The sequence below is a fragment of the Otolemur garnettii genome, unplaced genomic scaffold (genome assembly GCF_000181295.1).
Source record: "Otolemur garnettii isolate 467f Iridium unplaced genomic scaffold, OtoGar3 scaffold00050, whole genome shotgun sequence".
Lineage (NCBI taxonomy): Eukaryota > Metazoa > Chordata > Mammalia > Primates > Galagidae > Otolemur > Otolemur garnettii.
In genome coordinates, this window is record NW_003852445.1 from 615,398 (window position 1) to 636,655 (window position 21,258).

Genomic DNA, 21,258 nt, shown 5'->3' on the forward strand with positions numbered 1-21,258 from the left:
TGTGTCCCTATCACCTGTTCCTAGGTTTGTCTCTCTGTGTCCCTATCACCTGTTCCTAGGTTTGTCTCTCTGCATTCCTACAGTGCTTGAGTGGCAAGGATCCATCTCTCCCTTAACATCCTCCTTTTCAAGCTGATCATCTTAGCTTTGTGTTTATTTTAATGAGCAAATACAATCTGAATATAATCAGGGCTCATCATATGAATCTTTATTAGATAAGAAATTAATGTTTTTCAAAGAACAAATTTCAGCTCAGTCATATTACCTCCCCAAAGAAAAGCCACTAAAGCCACTTAAACTCTCAGAGTACAGAATGTTCTTTGGGTAAGAAATGAAGGTACGGAGGGAAAGGGGGTAATATATTTCCTGTTTCTTCCTTGTCTTTCTCTTCTGTTTCAGCAAGATTGATGCAATTGCTGACTTTATTCCTTAAGAAGAGATGCATAATCCTATTTCTGTAACTTTTCCAAAGGACTGACCCAAAATATGCTTCCTCATCCCCCCTGCCCCCTGCCCATGAGGACTTGGAGTCTTTTAGCTCTTAAGGACCTTTCTTTCCTCAGAACTCATACACAGGTGATTTTTAAGCATAGTGTGTATGACTGTTTTCAATCGGGTGCGCTCATGTTGTATCAAATCATTTTCCTCATGTGTATGTATTTTCTCAACTGCATTGTAAGTTCTTTAAACGTGGAGGCATTATATTATTCTGCTTTACATGAAATATAGCTTAGCAGGGCACAGTGTTTGAATAAATGAATGGCAGCCTTATTCATGAGTCTCCTGATTAGGGTGATCCAAAGCTGATTTTTCTCTGCTTACAGAAAAATCTTATCTCTAGGCTAGCTCTGGTTCCTAGCTACAGATTTTATTGCAAATTATGCCTGAGTTCCTCCTCTGCTCCTTTTCACGGTAGCTAGACCCCCACCATGGGCAATGGATAGAGAATGCTGTGAGTAGGAAAAGACTGGACCTGGACACCCAACCTGAAACTCACTCGAAGACCCGCCCACCACTGCACACAGTTTATAGGCTTCCAAGGTTACTTTTTCCATAGAGTTAATACCTGACAAATTAATAGGATCCCACGGATTCTGTTTTTAATCTGTATTCGACATCATTGTCCTTTTATTCCTTTAATTTAGCAGTTATGTCTCTCTACTCCACTCTCCGTGCTTACTGAATGCCTACAATGTGCCAGACACTGTTCTAGACATGAAGACTTTTAAGCTGAATAAGAAATGTTCTGGCCTCCAGAAGTTTTCAGTCTAGGAGGGAAAGCAAAACACGACTAGGGAAATGCAAATGAAGTGTGACCATGCTATGACACAGTGCAGTGGGGGACCATAAACTATGGCCTCACGGAGAGCATGGTACTGTCGGTTTCTATGTATAGGTAAGAATCGTCTGCAGTGTTATGGCCATACTCCCTGAAATTATTCTGTAGGGAGGACAGACCACAGGCATGTCAAAATGATCTCTTTGTTTTCGAGCGTGCACGCTATAGCACATACCTGGATATATTCTGTAAGAGAATTGAAAATCTGCTTGGTGACTGCCAGAGCCTTGGAAAAATTGTGCTGTCCAGATTCATCAATGACGTCCTTCCCTGAATAATACCAGTAGAAATCACTGATTGACTCCTAAAAGCAAACAAGCAGAGCTTAGTATTTCTCAGACTTCAGTCAATGAAGCTAAACTTGGTGTTCTTTAAAAAGGAGCATAAGAGAATACTATATATCTCTGTGACCTTTTTTCTATGGAGATATATGACCCCTGGCATCTTTCAAGAAAAAATATCCTTCCACAGGAAAAAATGGGCAGGAGAGAGGATAGCCTTCAACTGGAGCTGGAAGATTCTGAGGTGTGTATAGGACAATTTATTCAAAATTTTAAAAAGTACCTTAAAAGTAGTAATGATTACTATCTAAATAATCACAATAACAGCAGCGACATAACAGGTAACACTGTAAGTGCCAGCACTGTTCTAAGCACATCACAAATACAGACATACCTTGGCGATGTTGTGGGTTTAATTTCAGATCACTGAGAGAAAAAAAAGGAACCTGAAGAGATGAAGAGAAGGGATAGGAGGAAAGACCTCACAGCCGGATCTGCTAGGTTTGGGAGGGATTTTTGTTTTCTTTCCCTTGAAGGGGAAAAAGCTTATGCCACTGGTACATTGAAAGTCTCTCAACTATGGAGAGGGACCAATTCTGGCAAGTGCTCCTGCATCATAATACTCAGAGACCTGAACTTTTAAACTCTGCAGGAACAGAAATTTACTGTTGGCCACTGCCGTGTCTGTCTGGTATTGCACAGGAATACTGGGAGCTGCAGATAGGAACTGAAGGGGTAAACTTATGAAATCCTGTGATTGGTTGGTGTTTTCCTGTCATTATGAGAGGCTAAATATAGGGGAAATGTCAAAATACTTGTACAATTTTATCACAATTAAACGTGAGCTGGTTCCTTCACAAAAAATTTTGGCTTCCTAGTGCATATAAAAGGAGCCTATTAATTGTGCAACAGCAGTCTGTCTTAAAAGATGTATATTCCTTAATTAAAACATACTTTATTGTTAAAAACTGCCAACAATCATCTCAGCCTTTAGTGAGTCATAATCTTTTCTGCTGGTGGAGAGTCTTGCCTGGATGTTGATGGCCGCTGGCTGATCAGGCTGCTGGTGGCTGAAAGGTGGGGTGGCTGTGGCAATTTCTCCAAATAAGACAACGATAAGATTTGCCACGTTAATTGATTCTTCCTTTCATTGAAGATTTCTCTATAGCATGCAGTGCTGTTTGATAGCATTTTACCCGCTATGAAACTTCTTTCACGATTAGAATCGATCCTCTCAAACCCAGCTGCAGCTTTATCAACTAAGTCCACAGAATCTGCTAAATCCTTTGTTGTCATTTCAACAGTATACAAAGCCTCTTCACCAGGAGTAGCTTCCTTCTCAAAAAAACACTTTCTTTGTTCATCAATAAAAAGCAACTCTTTGTCCATTCAAGTTTTATTGTGAGATTACAGCAATTTAGTCACATCTTCAGGCCCCACTTCTAATTCTAGTTCTTATTTTCACCACATCTGTAGTAATTTCCTCTACCGAAGTCTCGAACCCCTCAAAGTCATCCAGGAGGGTTGGAATCAACTTCTGAAAGGAATCAACTTCTTCCAAACTCCTGTTAATGCTGATGTTTTGACTTCCTCTCCGAATCACAAATGTTGTTAATGGCATCTAGAATTCCAAAAAGTTTTCAATTTACTTTGTCTGTATCCATTAGACAGATCGCTACCTATGGCAGCTATAGCCTTACAGAATGTATTTCTTAAATAGTAAGACCTGAAGTCAAAAAATACTCTTGATCCATGGGCTGCAGAATGGATGTTACGTTAGCAGGCAAGAAAACAGCGTTTGTCTCCTTGTACGTCTCCCTCAGAGCCCTTGGGTGACTAGGCATATTGTCAGTGAGCAGTAATATTTTGAAAGGAATCATTTTTTTCTGAGAAGTAGATCTCAATAACGGGCTTAAAATATTCAGTAAACTAAGCTATGAAGAGAGTGCAGTCATCCGGGCTTTGTTGTTCCATTTATAGAGCACAGAGTAGATTAACATAATTCTTAAGTGCCCTGGGATTTTCAGAACAGAAAATTATCATTGGCTTCAACTTAAAGTCATCAGCCTCGTTAGCCCCTATCCAGAGAGTGAGCCTGTCCGTTGAAGCTTTGAAGCCAGGCTTTGACTTCTCCTCCTTAGCTATGAAAGTCAGAGACAATATTGTCTTCCTACGGAAGGCTATTTCATCTACACTGAAAATCTGTTGTTGAGTAGGGCCACTCTCACTGGTGAGCTCTGCTGGATCCACACACCTGGCTGCAGCTTCTCTGTCAGCACTTGCTGCTTCACCTGGCGCTTCTATTTTATGGAGGTGCCTTCTTTCCTTGAGCCTTCTGAACGAGCCTCTGCTAGCTTCCGACTTGTATTCTGCAGCTTCCTCACCTCTTGCACCATTTAGAGAATTGAAGACATCTAGGACCTTGTTCTGGATTAGGCTTCAGCTCACCGGAATGTTGTGACCGGTTGGATCTTCTATTCAGACCACGAAAGCTCTCTCCATATCAGTAAGGAGGCTGTTTCACTCTCTCATCATTCACGTGTTCACTGGAGCAGCACTTTTCCTCACGAGCTTTTCCATTGCAATCACAACTTGGCTAATTGTTAGTGAGAGAGGCCTCGCTTTGGGGCTGTCTGGGCTTTTGACGTGGCTTTCTCAGTAAAAGCTTTTGATTTAAAATGAAAGATGTGACTGTTCCTTTCATCTTAATACCTAGAGGCCACTTTAATAACTTGTGTGTTAATTGGCCTAATTTCAATATTGTCATGTTTCAGAGAACAGGGAGACCCAAGGAGAGGGAGAGACACTGAGGAATGGCCAGTCAGCGGGGCACAGGACACACACAACATTTATGCATTAAGTTCACCATCTTATATGGTGGGCAAGGTTCATGTTGCATGAAAACAATTACAATAATAGTAACATCAAAGTTCACTGTAGCAAATCAAAATAACAGATATAATAGTAATGGAAAGGTGTGAAACACACTGTGAGAATTACCCACGAGTGACACAGAGACACAAAGTGAACACGTGCTGTTGGGAAAATGGCTCTGACAGACTTGCAGGATGCAGGTTGCCATGAACCTTCAATTTGTGAAAGACACAGTTATCTGTGGGGTGCGAAAAAGCAAAGAGCAATACAATGAGGCATGCCTGCATCGAACCTCTCAATATCTACGAACACCCTAAGAGACGCGTCCTACTCATTTTATTGATGAGAAAACTGGAACACGGGGAGGTTGAACCGAGTCCTCCAGGTTATAAATTACTAAGTGGCAGAACCAGGAGTAGGAATCGGCGAAGAGAAAAGAACTTTTTGTGCGTTTATGTGAATTTTCTCGATATAATTTGGACTTCGTTTAAACAATTGAACCAAGTGGCTTCCTCACACTAGGAACTTACAAACTCACGTCATCTTATGCTACTTGTTTTCCTAGTGAAATCTGCTCTCCCCATTTACAGGGTGCTGGATAGCTCTTGGCCCTGCAGCTAGGTTTCCACTGGAAACATTAAAGCAGACCAACATTTTATAACAGATGTATTGTATTTAACCACTTTAGTCTTCAAATATACGTGGTAAGCACCTGACTTCTCATGGGTGTGTGGACACATATTACCCTGCCTTCCTGATGGGGCTCGACTGTGTCCCGGGCCCTCCTGACCCTGTGTGTGCTGCCTCTAGCTTGTGGAAGTGCGGGCGTGAGGTGCTGTCTCCCGAGGCCGTCCCGCTCACCTGCAGACGCAGAAGGTAGTCCACGGTGCTGATGATGATGTTCACGGTGGTGGTGTTGCCCATTTGAGTCCTCAGGAAGTTCTGAAAGTCTGAGAGTACCAGTGCTGGGTCAGAGCCCAACTCTGTCACACCGAGGGAGCGAGGCCTGCCCTCTCGGCTGAGCCCAGAAGAGACACACCCTGTGAAAAGTCTCACAAGGACACCAGGTTTGGGTGCTGGCAGATCCCACAGGTCAGAGCTCGGCTCTGAGTCTTTCCAACCCGCAGACATCAGAAAGTAGACTTAACGAGCCCTATGGGGTTAGATGAAAAGGGCTGGATAGCGTCACCATCTAAAGATTCTGAAAGCAGCTTAGGCTTGGCAGCACTAAGTCAACATTAGCTATGAAATGAAAGGCTGTTTTACATAGAGTTTTTCATTGAGGAATGGACTAACTGATGTCTTGAGTTAGCACCTGCTGTGTCAGACGGGGCATACTGAACAAAACATCACTTTGCCTTGACAGGTCCATCTGATGCACTCACCACTGTTGTGTCCCTCACAAAGTAACTGTAGGAATCTAAAGAGATCGCGGGTGAACTCGTCGTTCTGGAGTACTTTTTCACCTTGAAAACACAAAATGTTGATGAGCATTTGTTTGACTTCTCAACACAGAGCCCCTTGTAAGGCACATGACTGCAAAAAACGACAGGGGAGTGGTGTCAAAATGGTTTGGAAAGGGGACGTTGGGTGAATGGTGATAAACTCAATTACACTGAGCGCAGGCTGCAGAGCAGATACCCAAGAAATGCATTTCTAATGGCAACAACTGGGACGGTGGCAGTAAATGGTTCACAGTCCATAACCCATGCTTTACAGATGGAAGACACTTCTTTAATTAAGTATCAAACTGTTGAGTAAACTCCACATGCGGCCACCAAGCCTCAACTGAGTCTGCGCTGAGGCAATTAAATGAGCTCTCTCAGGATTTGCACACATGGTAGGAACTCAGGCCACAAACTCAGACTTACCACGTTCACGGACAATGACTAGTGATAAGAGAAAAACAAAAGAATACAAAGTAAGAAAATCATGAACACCATGATAAAATGTCTGAAGTCAAAAGTGGCTCTATGAACACACCCTGACTGGATGTTGGCTTTATCAAAGCCACTGACAGAAACATTTTGCTGACATGGATCAAGTCTTTGCAGATTAAGAGGCAGTAAGTATGGGCTCTGACCAGAAGTGGTTAATTAAGATTTCAATCAGGCTTGGCGCCTGTGGCTCAAGTGGCTAAGGCACCAGCCACATACACCTAAGGTGGCAGGTTCGAATCCAGCCCAGACCCGCCAAACAACAATGACAGCTGCAACCAAAAAATAGCCAGGCGTTGTGGCGGGCGCCTGTGGTCCCAGCTACTTGGGAGGCTGAGGCAAAAGACTCGCTTGAGCCCAGGAGTTGGAGGTTGCTGTGAGCTGTGAAGCCACGGCCTTCTACCCAGGGGAATAGCTTGAGGCTCTGTCTCAAAAAAAAAAAAAAAAGATTTCAATCAGGCCGGCCTCAGTGACTCATGCCTGTAATCCTAGCTCTTGGGGAGGTGGAAACAGGTAGATTGCTTGAACGCAGGAGTTCAAGACCAGCCTGATCAATAGTGAGACCCCATCTCTACTAAAAATAGAAAAACTAGCCAGCATTATGGCAGGCGCCTATAGTCCCAGCTACTCAGTAGGAGGCTGAGGTCAGAGAATCGCTTGAGCCCAAGAGTTTGAGGTTGCTGTAAGCTATGATGCCACAGCACTCTACAAAGTGAGACTTTGTCTCAAAAAATATGTAAGTAAATAAAATAAAATAAATAAAAGATTTCAATCAGGACAAGAATGGCCTTCACATTCATTGGCTACTTACGTGTTCCTTCTTCAGTCACCATCCCCAGGCCTTCAGCTTTATTCTGCCTCTCAAATGCATTCAAATCAAGGACACTTTTAACAGACAAAAGGAAACAAGGTTCAGGGCTATGCGCACTGGGAAGGCGGCCTTCTAACGTCAATGTATCTATTGACTAAGAATATCCTGTCCCTGTATTATCATAAATGGACTAACATGTTACAGTGTGGTTGAAAGGCTCAGGGCTTTGCAGCAAGCAGTGTTAAGATGCCGGTGCACACAGACCTCACCACGATGAGAGGGTCATAAACACAGTGGTGACTGTCACTGTTCTTCTGGTTTGAGTCCTGTCTTACAGGTGAAGATTTAGAAAGGCTCTCCCAATAGAGAAGGAATGATTTGTTTCTAAGATTTCTCAAGGACAAGTTTACCTTTAATTGCCCTAAGTAAAGTTAGCGTCCCACCCTTACAGAGTTCCTCTGAGAGTCATGTGGCATTTTGGTTTCCAGAGCTCAGGAGGAAGCCTGGGGGAGAGAGCTGCAAACATCCACATTTGGAAGGACTGTGCCTTCTGCCAAGTCCTGCATCATCCAGGAACTAATAGCAGCTGAGATTCGGTTCCTCTGCAGATAATGGTTCCTGTGGTATTTCTGAACTTGTGACGAGTGGGTCTCATTTTTGTCCCCACATTTCCCAATCTTCCCAGTCACAGCCACGGCTGAATTTTACTAAGCCCGGAAGCCCTAGACCAACCCGTTCTTGACGATGAGAATACTCTGTGATGTTATTTCTAAGTAGGGCTCATTCTATTTTACTAACAGGGTCTAACTCTTTCCCCAATCTGAAAGGTTTCATAGAATATGGAACATAAAGTCTCAAGAGACGAGAGCTCTTAGGGAAGCTGGCTAAGTTCATGAAGAATCTGCAAAGCCAGTCCTCCTTTTACCCTTGGACAAAGAGAACTGTCAGACTAGAAAGACACGGGGGAAAAATTCAGCATCCCTTCTCCCTTCTCAGGTAGTCACATACATTCCACAAGTTAGGCAAGTTTTAAATAGAAACCAGTGAACTCTCTCTTGTCATCTTTGCTGTTCTTTTCCTAGATTCTGCTGGGAAAAGGTCCTGCTCAACAACACGAAACTAACCTTTTACTTTGGTTTTGCTATTGGGAAGATACCAGGTGAAAGGCCATTGAGACACAGGTGCTTTGAAGTAGCGGTTTTCATTATGAGTCTGCACAGTACACCTTCCTGATCTTTGTTCCATCCCCAAACACCCACTTTGAATATTTTGAATCTCTCTACTGCTTAAATATTTTTACAAATACGTATTACTTTTATAATCATCAAACCCACTAAGATACCTTAAAACTTGTGTTAGAACTCCATGGGCATTTAAGTGTAAATGACTTTTTTCTCCAAGTCACTACTATAAAGGAGTTTATCAACATTAAGTATGACAGAATACTGAGAGAACTCAGAAATTTCAAGGATAATTTCATGAGCAACATGGAACTGACCTGCCTTGATTTTTACCATCTCTGAGTTCACCTGTATTATTTTACCCTCAGTGATTCAGGTCTGGTAATATTACCTTGCCTTTTAGAAATAATAAATAAATAGACTGTTAGTAGAAAAACATATCGAGAGCAGAGAATAAGACACTGTATTGGAGCTCAGATGTGCTTCCTTCTGCCCTGGGGGACGTCATTTACCTAATCAAATAAGTTCCACACAATTATGAAGTCTACCAAAAGAAAAGACGTCCTTCTTCCAAATTTTCCAATGAAAAACATAGTACTCCATTTTAAAGCATATTAATTGGAAGCAAAGGAGCTAGATAATTAAAACTTTGATTTATTTTAGAATGAGTGGCAGACTATTTAAAATACACAGGAATTTTACAGAATAAGTTAACTCTTAGAAAGACTGCTGGTTCATTTCTCAAATGAGGACCTTATGACTCTTGGGTATATATTGTTTATTTGTCAGAGGGTTCCTATGAGGGCCAATCTACATAGCTTTATGATGTAAACTGAAGTTTTTTAAGCCGTGCCAAAATGTTCCCATGACAAGATGACTTGGGTCAAAAGGATGAGTCAAAATATATTATCTTCCCTAGCCCCAAACATTTTTCAAGCTTAAAAAATTGCTAAAGATAAAGATTAACAGAGAGCTGGGTCTAATTAAAACACAGCCTCTTTCTCCTTTTATCCAATCTTTCCTGGCTGACTTTTACAGGCATCTAGGTTTGAGGAGACACTGAATGTGCTGCTCACTGAGCATCCTAGGAGAACAACAGAGAAAAGGACAGAAGGAAGGGTGAACAGATACAGCACCTACACCGGCAGGGGAGCCTGTGTTGGGAGCTGATGGAGACTGGTTTTCCCCTCTGAATGCTATTTGAATGCAAATTCCAGGCCGGAGGAGCAACACTCACTTAGCTTTCTAAAGCAGGGACTCCTCTCTGAATAGTTCCACGGAAGGCCAGTTTATTCTGTGCTTCCTCCACCCCACCCCCCTTTTCTTGCATAGTGAAGAATTAAAAAAAAAAATGCTCAGGTGGTTTCTCACGTTTACCTGCAAGACTGCATAAGACCAGAGAGGCTTTGAAAGAACCCAGCGTCCTTTTTCTCCTTGAGGTAATCCAGCATTTTCTGCGAGGGAGACACATTGTGAAGGGAAAAGCAACGTGTGTGCCACAAGTGCAGCTGCTCCTAACCCTGACGGCGACTTCCCAGCCACGCAGGCACACAGAGTCTGACCCTCTGCCAGGTGTGCAAAGAGTTCAGGCAATAACAAACCTAGCTGGAAACTCAGAATTTCTTTCACGAGACTCTGCTTCCTTTCCTTTGTTTTCTGCTACTGGGAGGGCAGGAATTTTGTCAGACATGAAAAACATTGTGTTTGTTTAAAAAAATAAATAAAAGGTTCTGCAAGAAAGCCAATGGATATAGATAGTGGTGGAAGGGAGTAGAAAATGGGTGAGGCGTGACCTAAAAATGATAGCTTGGGCCAAACTGAGGGGTTCACATGCAGGAGTGGTAGTGATGAATGTGGAGGTTCTCAAAAGCCCTGGGATGTAGCCCTCGTGCGTGTAGAAAAGGTCTGAAATGCATAAAAGGTTTGAAATGTCACTTTCCTGGGGACACAGATGCTTTTAGCCTGAGACAGGAATGCCAGGGAGATAATGGGCAATCCCTGTCTTCTGCAGCCAGTTTCCATTCAGATTGTTGAAGGAATACCATGTACCAGGCCCTCAGGACTATGCTGCTGTGTGTTGCCTCCTGGAAAGCTCACTAGAATGTAAGCTGCATGTGGGCAGACGTTGCTATTTGTATTACTCAGGCTATACCTTCAACCCTTACAGCAGAGCCTGGTGTGGTCTGCAGTCAATAGATAGTTCTTCAATGAATGAATGAATAACAGGCTTCACTCATGATGCTTCTGGCTTACAGTAAAGCAGCCAATAAGCAAAAGTGCTAAAAGAAAAACCTAAGCCTTAGGTTTTAGCTGCAGTCCTGAACCTTGGCCATGAACCTGTACTGATCTGTGGCCTGTTAGGAACTGGTCTGAACAGCAGGAGGTGAGCAGCGGGCTATAAGAACTAATGCCCGATGGTCTGAGGTGAAGATGTAATGTACTTGAATCTTCCTGAAACCACCCCGCCCCCCCCGAAGTTTGTAGAAAAATTATCTTCCATGAGACTGGTCTCTGGTGGCAAAATGGTTGGGGACCACTGTTCTAGGGTATATGTATATATGTCGAAAATCCTCTACTAATGAAAAAACAAAATGTTTTTGTCTTTAATCCTGAGTAAAACCTCTTTACTGAGTACACATTTGCCTGCAGAATTTCAGCCTTGGTTTTATCTGTGTTTCCAGCTACTTTTTTGTAATTGGCCACTAAGAACGAACCCAGCTATCTGATTTGGGGTGGGCCCCCTCTGCAGCAGCCAATGCCTCTTCCCTGAAGTGACAGTTGTCAAATGGGAATCCCCCAGGAACCTGCCTGTTACCTGCTGTACACCAGCGTTGCCTCCATTCAGAATGGCGATCCCCAGCTTCAGAGTCTCTACCACCATGGGGCTCATCTCACCTGCCAAGGTAGAAGATTCAGTTCAGTCACCAAGGAGACAGAAGGTAAATCACACCTTCTGGGCTTTATCAGGGCTCTTTAATAACGCCTCTGTGTCACAACAGGATATCTCTGTGCGAGTTACATGGGGCAATCCAGAAATCAGTCAAAGCACCTTTGCTGGCGCTTATCATCTGCAGGACCATCTCGGCTGTGCCGCGCTCATGCAGCCGAGCTTGCTGATAGAGGGTTTTCTGTTTCTCCATCTCTTTCTCCTGGAAAAAAAAAAATCACAAGAAAAGATTTATCCCCCATCCCCTACCAGGGAGTTCACCATGGTGAGGTGAGAGAGAGAGAGAGACTTTAGCTGCCTAACAAAAGCAACACACATCATTTTGAAAAAAGCAGAGCCCTGAAATTTATTTCCAGATACTACCTAGCTTTCCAAAACTGTCAGCCCATAACACACCCTATTCCTTTTGGACACTATACTTATAGGACACAATCCATCATTAAAATGTGTTTGTTTCAATGGTCTGTCCCACAGGGAAACCTGCTAAGGGGTCAACTTGAGTATGTCTGAATGTAGGAGGTGCCTGCTAATCTAGAACGCTCCAAACACAGTTAAACACTTTTTACCAGACATGTGCTGCTGGAACGCCAAACCCAGGCTGAGTGTAATTATATTAATTTCCTTCTGCTATGTTCTGTTGTCCCTTGTTTATAAAAGAGTACAAGTACCTCATATAGTTTAATCTTGGGACTTTCAGGGTCCTGCACTACCTCAAAAGTAGAAATCACTATAAATCTGCATTTATGGTGCACAAACCATTCCAGTGTCTTCATTCCTCTAATTTTTCATTTTTCTGATTTTTTTCCTTTTAGATGTTCGAATTTCTCCTTGTAACTGAGTAGAATTTCCCACAAGAACAAAACTAGTGAGTTGACTTGCTGGCTGGTGCCCTGCCTGTGACCTTGTGCTGGACAGACAGCAGAACACAGCTAACCCGTGTGAATTATCACTCTCCTGGTGGGCAAGCCATGTGTGTTAATGTCAGCACCCACCTCTGCAGTCCTGGCCTGTTGGCCCTAGAGGGGGGCCCTGTTTTCAATCTTCATGAAAACTTACTTCAAAAGTTTTTTCCTTGTCTTCCTCCTCTTCTTCATCCTCACCACTCTGACAACTCTGGATCCCGTGGAGCAGAAAAGGACACAGACAAATTAAAGGTGAGCCACTTAAAATCCTGTTCTATTTTCCAAAGGTAAGGGGACAGGACATAATTCACAAGCACCCCAGGACCTCAGTGCTGTGTAAAACCAGGCACATTTGGACCACAGCAAGGCAATGTTCTATTCTAAATGCCATCTTCTTAGTTAGCAAGGGGCTCAGAAATGAGAACACTGAGATCACATGGGTAATGGGGACCTATGTGGTTTAATCACAGACCTGACTCTTCTACCTTAGTAAAGTCCTGGTGTTAGTGGGAGACAGGGGTGCAGGGAGCTGCCACATTCCAGGTACAGCCCCTGGGGCATGGTAAGAAGATTAGGACACCTGGGGTGTGAATCCTACAGTGTTCCTCCCACTCCCCCGTGGCCTTGTTGTGCCGCTAGATAATGGAACAGGTGCTCCCAGGCCTCCACATTTCTGCCTGGCATGAAAGCTTCCCATTTGGGAGATAGTTCCCTTATCCACCCAGCATTCCAGAGGTCACCATCTTTCTAGGTGACACAGGACACCTCTGGTCATTCTACATCTTCCAGAAAAGCAAGAGCTCCCTCTAGTTTCTAACCCTGTTTCCTTCACCTGAAGATGTGTTCTGAACATTGAATACAAAAAGGAAGTCTGCAGGCCCAAGCCCCATTTGGCTGGCTTCAATACTGTCTTCTGTATGTAGCCCCTGGCCCCACTCTCTCTGCAAAGCCTCAAGGTTTCCTTAGGAGGACGGTGGGATGTTTTACTAATGTCATCCTTATGGCACATGAACTGCGCAATGCCTGGAACCGATGTCACGCCCAAGTTCCAGGCCTGCTGTCCAACATGACAGTTTCTGTGTGCCTGAAGAAGTCTAAGGGAAGACAGACAGAGACAATGGCAGAGAACCCGGGTGTACCTTGGCCATCATACTGGAATAAGAGGTGTACAAAGGGTCGTCTTCCAATTTGCTGGAAAGAATGGAGGACATATTTAGCAGGCTACTCTTTAGACCTCATGGGAAAGACCACAGTCATATAAATATCAAATTATAGTAGAACCTCTGTAAGGTGACCACTCAAGGGGCTGTAACCAACTGGTCAACATATGGAGGTGGTGAACATAAGGAATTAGGCCTATGGTACTAATACGTACACGTGGTCTATGAAAATTGGGTCAATTTAAAGAGGTGGTCAATGTAGGGTGGTGGTCAATGTAGGGTGGTGGTCAACTATGGAGGTTCTACTGTATAGGAACTAGTGAATTAATTAAAAAATCTTTTCCCCCACCCTGATTCTTAGAAACCATTCTGAAAATATGAACCAGCATTGGCCTGACATGGAATTCAGGGATGAAAGTTACAGTTTCAGGCCTTCTAATCTCCAGCTCAGTGCCTGGTATTCTTATGAAAGGACTGTGGCTGATGTAATTTCCCTAGATGTCTCTTGATGACCATCAACAGGGCAGCAAGGAGGGCTGCTCCAATCTGGCCTCCCTTTCCAGGCTCTGCTGTCTGCAAGGTGGACACACCCATCCCTGGTGTTTTGGTGTCCTGGTGGTGCTGACCTCCTCTCCGTGAGAGCGTTGCGGCTGAAATAGAGAATAATCTGATGGAGCGGGTCAGGCTGCTTTTCCGTCTCTTCTTCCTCTTCCTCTTCCACCTTGGGAGATTTCTACACAAACCAACACAGACAGGCTTTAGCCACGAACTTCATCCCATGCCATGCAGCTGCATGCGGACAGAGAGAAGGCAGAGCGCAAGGCACAGAGTGCATCAGACTGAAGCACGAAAGGAACCCACCACGTCACAGTTTTATTTCAGGACAGAAGCCCTATGGAAGCAAGGTTTGGGATACACATACATATTTGTTCCCAGCCAATCAAATAAACATTCCAATTTTAGGTTAAAACAAAAGGAAAAGCAAAAGGCTGACTATGGGGAAGAGCTACAGACCTCAGTCAGCAGAACTCTCATGCAAGCTCTGGGCACCCGAGTTCGGGAGGGAAACCACACAGGGTCACCCAAGAAACTGGGTCTCTCTGGCCAACACCTGGAATTTCTCTTGGAGAGCTGAGCTGGAGATGGCGGTGGGGTAAGAATTATGAAGCAGTGGGGCCCATTTGGGGTCTAATACTATTCTAGACTCCACCCAGCAAAATATTTCTTTCTGAACTTCTCTCTTGATTCTAAAATCCTGATTGCTACCGAGAGCTGTCACCTTCACTTTTCTTCGTATCACATCTTTTTGCTATCTCCTTTACAGAAAGGGCACCAGAAGCCAACACCTGAGGTGAAAGTGAGTTTCGAGCAGTAGCAGAGCCAGCAGGCTGGACCAGGTTGCGGGAATGGTTCAGAAGAAGCAGAGGACTGAACTGGTGTGCACCGTTCACTTCACACTCAGCAAGAAACTGGGGAAACCAAGGAGGTGTCTTTCACACCGACAAGAATGGATGAGGAGAATGAAGGACATAAAAATAAATGGAAGAAAAATGAGAGGAAAAGCTGAAAAGAGGCAAAGAAACAAAGGATGATGGGGAAAGAGAGAAAGAAAGACGTGGGGAAGAGTGAACATGAGACACACAGGGCAGGACTAATGGAGACAGTAGCTGTGAGAAAAGATAAATGGAAGAAAGAGAAAAAGAACCATAGTGGGGCGAGGTGGGGGGGACAAAGGAGGGGAGGGCTCATCTTATGTCTGAACCAGGAAGAGGCTCCGTGGTGCCTCTGCAATAGCCCTTTTCTCCTTGTGTGTCATTTCAAGTCGTTTGAGACGATGAGGTCTGCTAAAAACAGGACATACTAAATTTCCTGAAGGGCCAAATACAGAAGTGTGAAATGCCGGGAAGGCATTTGGATGCATCTTCCCCAAAGCAGAACTATTGATTAGGGATGTGGGGCTTTGGCTGGGGTGGCCCCCTGCAACCAATGGTGCACAAAACTTAACTGAGCATGAACTCCCCAGGACACGACTGTGCATCTCAGGAAACAGTAGTGGTTCACAGTGATGAGGATGAGGATGAGAACAGTATTAGCACCTCCAAGTGAAAATTCATCCTCTGGCTCTTAGGACCATTAGCAAGGGCCTCCCCTGAGAATTTCCCCAGCTAGTTCCTTTCAGGTCTATATACTTGATTCTTGGTGAAGGTTTAGCTGTTAGAAGCACACACATGAGTCCAAAAATCAAATTCATTCACACTCACATCTGCTCCCAGTTGATTCAGTACTTACAGCCAAATCCTGAACTAGTTTCTCTTCAAAGGAATACTCCTCTGTTTCTATCCAAAACCTCTGATAGCCATGGAGGAAGAGGTTAATAGAGCGGTGCCTGAGCGGAAGGGGTGAGAGGGAGGTCAAGGGGGAGCCGTGGAACGTGTTCTTTTAGTTTGGCAATTCGTGGTTAGTAAGCCGGACAGACTTTTGTACAATTCTTATCTTCTGATTGGTCAGGGTGGCCAGCAGCCATAAGCACTCATTCATTGCAAAGAAACCAGAACCTTCTACCGTGAAGGTTCCTGAATATTGAAGAACCTTCTGAAAATAACAATTGTCAATGCAAGACATGGTGGAACCTGTCATCCTGCTCTAACCTTGACATTTGCCCTCTAATGAAACCATATCATTAGGTCAAGCCACCGTCCTGAAGTGTTTGCTTCACATGGCAGTTTGGTGATTCCTTTAGGCTGAGTACCCACCCAGGTAAAGTGATTTAACCATGCTGACGGTGAGTGCTTTAGTCTCAGATACACTGGAGACACCAAGATGTGGCTCCATTTTATTCTCCAAGTAACCACACTAGCAAGTAAAACCACCACTCCAGGTTTTACTAAGTAGGGAGAGGCTGGGCATGTTACATCATGAGCACATTCTCCACATGCCGGGCAGATTCTAGCTATGCCCCTCGTATCTGGGAAACATTCTATAGGTTAGGGTTGCCTTCTGGGAATATTAGCCACCATGTGTCCGCTGAGTGTTTACCAAACATGGGAAGAGTGGTGAACAGGGAAAGGGGGAGGACAGGAAGATAAGAGTCATTACTAGAGCCATGAAGACCTTGTCATGGTTTTCGGTAGAAGATAGTCCCTTTCTTCAAAACCTGACCAATCAGAGTTCTTTTAAAAAATTGTACAAATTTGTGGGTTTTTTTTTTTTTTTTATGGCAATGTTAATTCATGGTTAAGAAAGGAGGAATGTGCAGAGAATGGGCAGGTCTCTCCACAAGTTACATTACCATTAAAACGGGTATAAGCCTGTCATACTGAGTTTTTTCATTAACCTTTTCCAGCCAAACCCGTTGAAAGGTGCTCAGGAAGAAATTGTTAATTTTGTGTCTGGAGAAAAGCATACAGGTTTTCTTTTAAAAACTAACATCAGAGAAATAGTTTCCACATAACAAAATAATTCCTGTTAGCCCTTTAGTTTGGAAGAGTCCATGCAGTTTAGACCATCACAAAGTGGAGAAGAGGAGTTGCCTCCATCATCAGCTTCTCAGTTAGTTGTTATGAAACCTGCTCACAATCCTCCATGCTAGAGAGAATACCCAGGGCAACTCTGAAACAACGGGGCCCGGGATGGCCATGTTCTGTCAAGGCCACGGTGAATTCTGGACTTCTGTAAAGTCCAACAGTGAATTCTGGACTTTATCTCAAGAGGTAAAACTGCTGAAGGAGCAGCCTAAGTATCTGAGGTGGAGTGCTAACATTTTCAGTCGATTTAGAAAAAAAATGCTTCTTTTTGAGAGATGTAATTTCTGCCTAGCTGTCCTGGCCCTGGAGACATGTCTTTATAGCTGAGGTCTTTTTTTTTTTAATAGCTGCGGTCTTTACTGCTTAATTTTTCAGCATTTTATTCATGAATTCTATTTGATTTAGTGGTGCCTCATTCCTTTTCAAAGAGAGTAACCTGTTTTCTCGAGAGAGACCTGTTGGAGCAGGTGTGTGTTCCTGAGACCACCATTTTCAACTATCTTCAAAGATCGTAACTAGGAAAGCCCAGGTGGCCAGCCGGCTCAGGCCATGGTTATAGGACACTCTGGACAAATGGTGGCCAAGTTTGATGAAAGCAAAATGTCACGTATAGGAATGGTCCTCTACCTAATATTCCAAATAAACACATTTATTTACATGAGATTCAGAATATACTTGTCCAAGTCACTTTACTTTTCCTGAATGTTCCTATTGATTTGAAAATTGATGAAGCAGAGGCTGACAGTCAATTGTCTGCTTGTCATAAAATCATGGGCCCGACCTTAGCAGCTCTGCACGATCAGTCTGAGGATGGAAATGCTGCAGAATCAACAGTGACACTGAGGCAGTCTCAGTGGTCATCACTGGCCACGTCTGTCACTGACACCCTTCCTTGTATTGGCAGAGGATGTCAACACAGGCTTCAAATATCTTTTACTTTAAGGTAGAAGCCAAAGCACCCAGGTGAAGGCTTCATGCCCGTGATGGGCCTCTTGGGGCATCTCTAGCCTTTCTACGTCTTGACAGCAAGTACGGATGCCAAAAGATTCTCAAGTTACATTTCAGTTCCTGCTGAGGAAATGACAATTTTTATGTCAAGTGCCTGAGCAGAGAAATACCGTCTGACCTGCTGATGGAACTTGGAGTATAGTGCTTTAGAAAACGGTCCCTTTTTTCCAGAAGCCTTTATATCTCACAAAGAATTCCCTCTCAGCAACAGCAGAGAGTCTCCCTATGCTAACTTGGTGGATTTTACAGTGCAAAATGGAGAGCTGAATGGGCATGGGCGCTGGGGAATCGCATCTGGGTTCGCTCTGTAGGCTTACCTTGCTGGCCTTAGCAGGCCCTATGTTAGGTAGACAGCTGTAGGTCCGTAGGACAAGGACTTTAATTTCTATTCCTTGGGTCAAGAGTGTAAGGGCCAGAAGAGAACACAGCTCTGGGAGGATACCTCAATTCCCATCACTGGCTGGAGTGCCCGAGAAAAATGATGAAATACTTACCTTGGCAGGTTGTAGAGAGGGGCCATCCTGAAACAGGCCACCACCGCCCGTTTCCGTTGCTTTGACAACAGTTTGTGCCAGACAGCCTTCTTGGACCTCAAAGGCTGTTCCACCTGTGGAGAATTCACATGGGGAGGTACGCACTGTGGCTGATCTTCTGGTGGTGATACTGGATTTACCTGTTCAGAGCTGGACAGGGATCCCCCATTTTCTAGGCCTGGGCAAACAGGCCTTTCCAGACTGCATTCTCTGGACTCATGGTCAGAGAAAAAGCAGGTTGATCAGTAGGTATCTCATTTGGGCGGTCCCCCAAGGAGTGAAAAACATACACCTGGCAGCCTCATGGGGACAGAGACTGAGATTCATTTGCTAAACAACACGGCAGAATGCTTCCTGCCAGCTCCCGGCTAAGTGTGACACACATTCCCAAGACGCCCTGCTCCAAGGCAGTATATGAATCCCTAGACAAAAGGCCCACTGGGGGCTTCCCACTTGGGTTCAACAGAAAGAAGGTTCTGTTGCCCTTCTTTCCTTCTCTATTCCTTTCTCTGTCAAGAAACTCTATCCTGTCACTTATCTGTGCAGTCCAGTGGGTTCATTCTTTGAATCTCTGAGATCAAGGACTCGGGATAAAGAAATTCTGCAACCGTGGCAGAAGATAGTCATCTGCAGCCTAGACTTCTTAACCTTGGAAGAATTTTGACTTCTCAACCACAGCTGGCAAAATGTAGATGATTCAGCTTGCAAAGGTCTTAGTTTTTCTTACTTCGCCCAGCTCTGTTTAGTCATTTATTGCTTAACAGCAGCTTTATAAATGCTGTGGTACTTAAATGGAGCATTTGAGCTAATGGCAAGAATTTCTAAAACAGTGCAAGGGTGAGGAATTGAGGGGCCTCAATCAATTTAGGGGTATCGCAAGACACCAAGATGATACTTGGGGTGATCTGGGATAATCTTTGCTCCTTGTCTGCTCAGTCTTACAAGGACACTTGGACCTGAGAGCTGAGTGAAGACAGGAGGTTTGTCCTCTCCAGCATGGCTTGGCTTCCTCCCTTCTCAGGGCAGAGACTGGTTACCTGCTCCAGGTGGAAGACGGCTGCTGAAATTCTCTGTACACGTTCTACTGTCTTCTCTGGATTAGAAGGTTCTTCACTCTTTAGAACATCTTTGTAGAGATTCAGTTGCCATTTTACAGCGGGGTCATCAGACTGAAAAGTGAACCACACCTGTGAGATGAGCAAGTTCCTACACCTCATCCTGCAAAAGCCTTTTACTCCTGCCATGGTTGCATAGTAATTAAGACCCTCTTGTAGTATTGCTTCTCTCAGTTCCTCTATGGTCATCTTCTGGAACACTCTAGATCAGTGGTTCTCAACCTTCCTAATGCCATGGCCCTTTAATACAGTTCCTGAGGGGTTGTGACCCACAGGTTGAGAACTGCTGCTCTAGATATTCCATAGGAACTTCTTATTCTAGCGTCTCTGTCTCTTAACTCTCCATCACACATTTTCCATTCCTTTATCTCTGTGCTACATTTTGGATAATTTCCTTAAAGCAAACTTCTAATTTGTAAATTCTCTTTTCAGTTGTGTCTAGCCCAGTTTTTAATCCATATATTAGATTTTTAATTTTAATGAGTATTTTTAATTTTTATAATCACTATGAGGTCTTTTATAAAACCCATCCTTCCCTTCTCCTTTTTAAAAAGACAGTGTCTGATTATTGCTTTATAGATTCTATTGCTTCCTTTATCTCTGTTTTAATTATACTTATCTTTAAATCCCTTTCTAAAGCTCCTTATGCTTGGATTATTCTCTTTAATTCAAATGTTGACCATCTAATGGTGTTAGATTTCCTTATGTGCTTTGTAATTTTTTTTTTTTAATATGAACTTGCCTTCGGGGGAAGTTCTATTTATTGCCATTTCAGTCCAAATTTTAGGAGGTGGGGAGTCTCCAAGTGGTTTAATACTTGTCTCTGCAGAATATTCATGTATTTCACTGGTTCAATGTTAATTTTATGTAAGTTTCCCACTCTGTATTTATGCACACCATCGGTAATTAGATCCCACATGCCTCTTTCTTTAATATTATTAAAAAACCCAGCCCCCATGATACCCATTTGGCCTAGAGAACTCTGAGTTCTCCCAACAGCCTAGCTTCTCCTGATTTAGTGTGTTTTCTTTCTTCTGGAACTTGGGATTTCTTTTTATTGCCTTTTTTTTTTCTAGTGGACTGTGTATATTTATCCACCATTTCTATATGTTTGGGGTGGAAAGTATAGGCTTTTGTGTTGGCTTAGCTCTGCATCCTAGGGCACAATGTATCTGAGGAAAGAGTTATTCAGATTCACAGGCCTGGAAACATCTCAAACAGCCTTTAAGATCAAAATTTCGTTTCTTATTATACCAATTCATATACGAAATCATTCTGTTTTAAAATCTATCTAGAGAAGATGTTGCTAAAGCCTCCCCGCCCTGGTGGGGTCTATTTCTCTGTTTAACAAGATTTACAGTCAGTACACTCTGGGACTGAATCTAAATCTCCTTGCTATGGCTTAGCGGTCACATAATGGGACGTGGGAAGACATGTTAATGGATGCCTCTTTGTAATAGCAAAGGAAAGAACAAAAATTAAGGACAAACCCCCCAAATCCATGGCAGTTTATGTATCAGTTAAAAAAAAAGTTTTTCTAAAAGTTAAAAATAATTAAATAGCACACAGCTAGTCCTACCCAAACCTTTCAGAACACATTTCTTTTTTTTTTTTTTTTTTTTGAGACAGAGCCTCAAGCTGTCCCC

General features: G+C 43.5%; 1 protein-coding gene across 1 annotated transcript in view; it reads right to left on the reverse strand.

Moving 5' to 3' along the window:
• The window catches only part of RYR3 (ryanodine receptor 3), a 362,708-nt gene that overhangs the window by 29,127 nt on the left and 312,323 nt on the right, over window positions 1-21,258 (reverse strand). The window contains exons 73-86 of the mRNA XM_012806300.1: window positions 19,535-19,666; window positions 18,459-18,571; window positions 15,722-15,818; window positions 14,059-14,165; window positions 13,412-13,463; window positions 12,427-12,483; window positions 11,473-11,572; window positions 11,239-11,318; window positions 9,801-9,877; window positions 7,243-7,316; window positions 6,366-6,383; window positions 5,880-5,960; window positions 5,356-5,444; window positions 1,515-1,643 (exon numbers count right to left, since the gene is read on the reverse strand). Coding sequence (XP_012661754.1) covers window positions 1,515-1,643; window positions 5,356-5,444; window positions 5,880-5,960; window positions 6,366-6,383; window positions 7,243-7,316; window positions 9,801-9,877; window positions 11,239-11,318; window positions 11,473-11,572; window positions 12,427-12,483; window positions 13,412-13,463; window positions 14,059-14,165; window positions 15,722-15,818; window positions 18,459-18,571; window positions 19,535-19,666 — 1,206 coding nt within the window. The remainder of the gene's footprint in view (window positions 1-1,514; window positions 1,644-5,355; window positions 5,445-5,879; window positions 5,961-6,365; window positions 6,384-7,242; window positions 7,317-9,800; window positions 9,878-11,238; window positions 11,319-11,472; window positions 11,573-12,426; window positions 12,484-13,411; window positions 13,464-14,058; window positions 14,166-15,721; window positions 15,819-18,458; window positions 18,572-19,534; window positions 19,667-21,258) is intronic.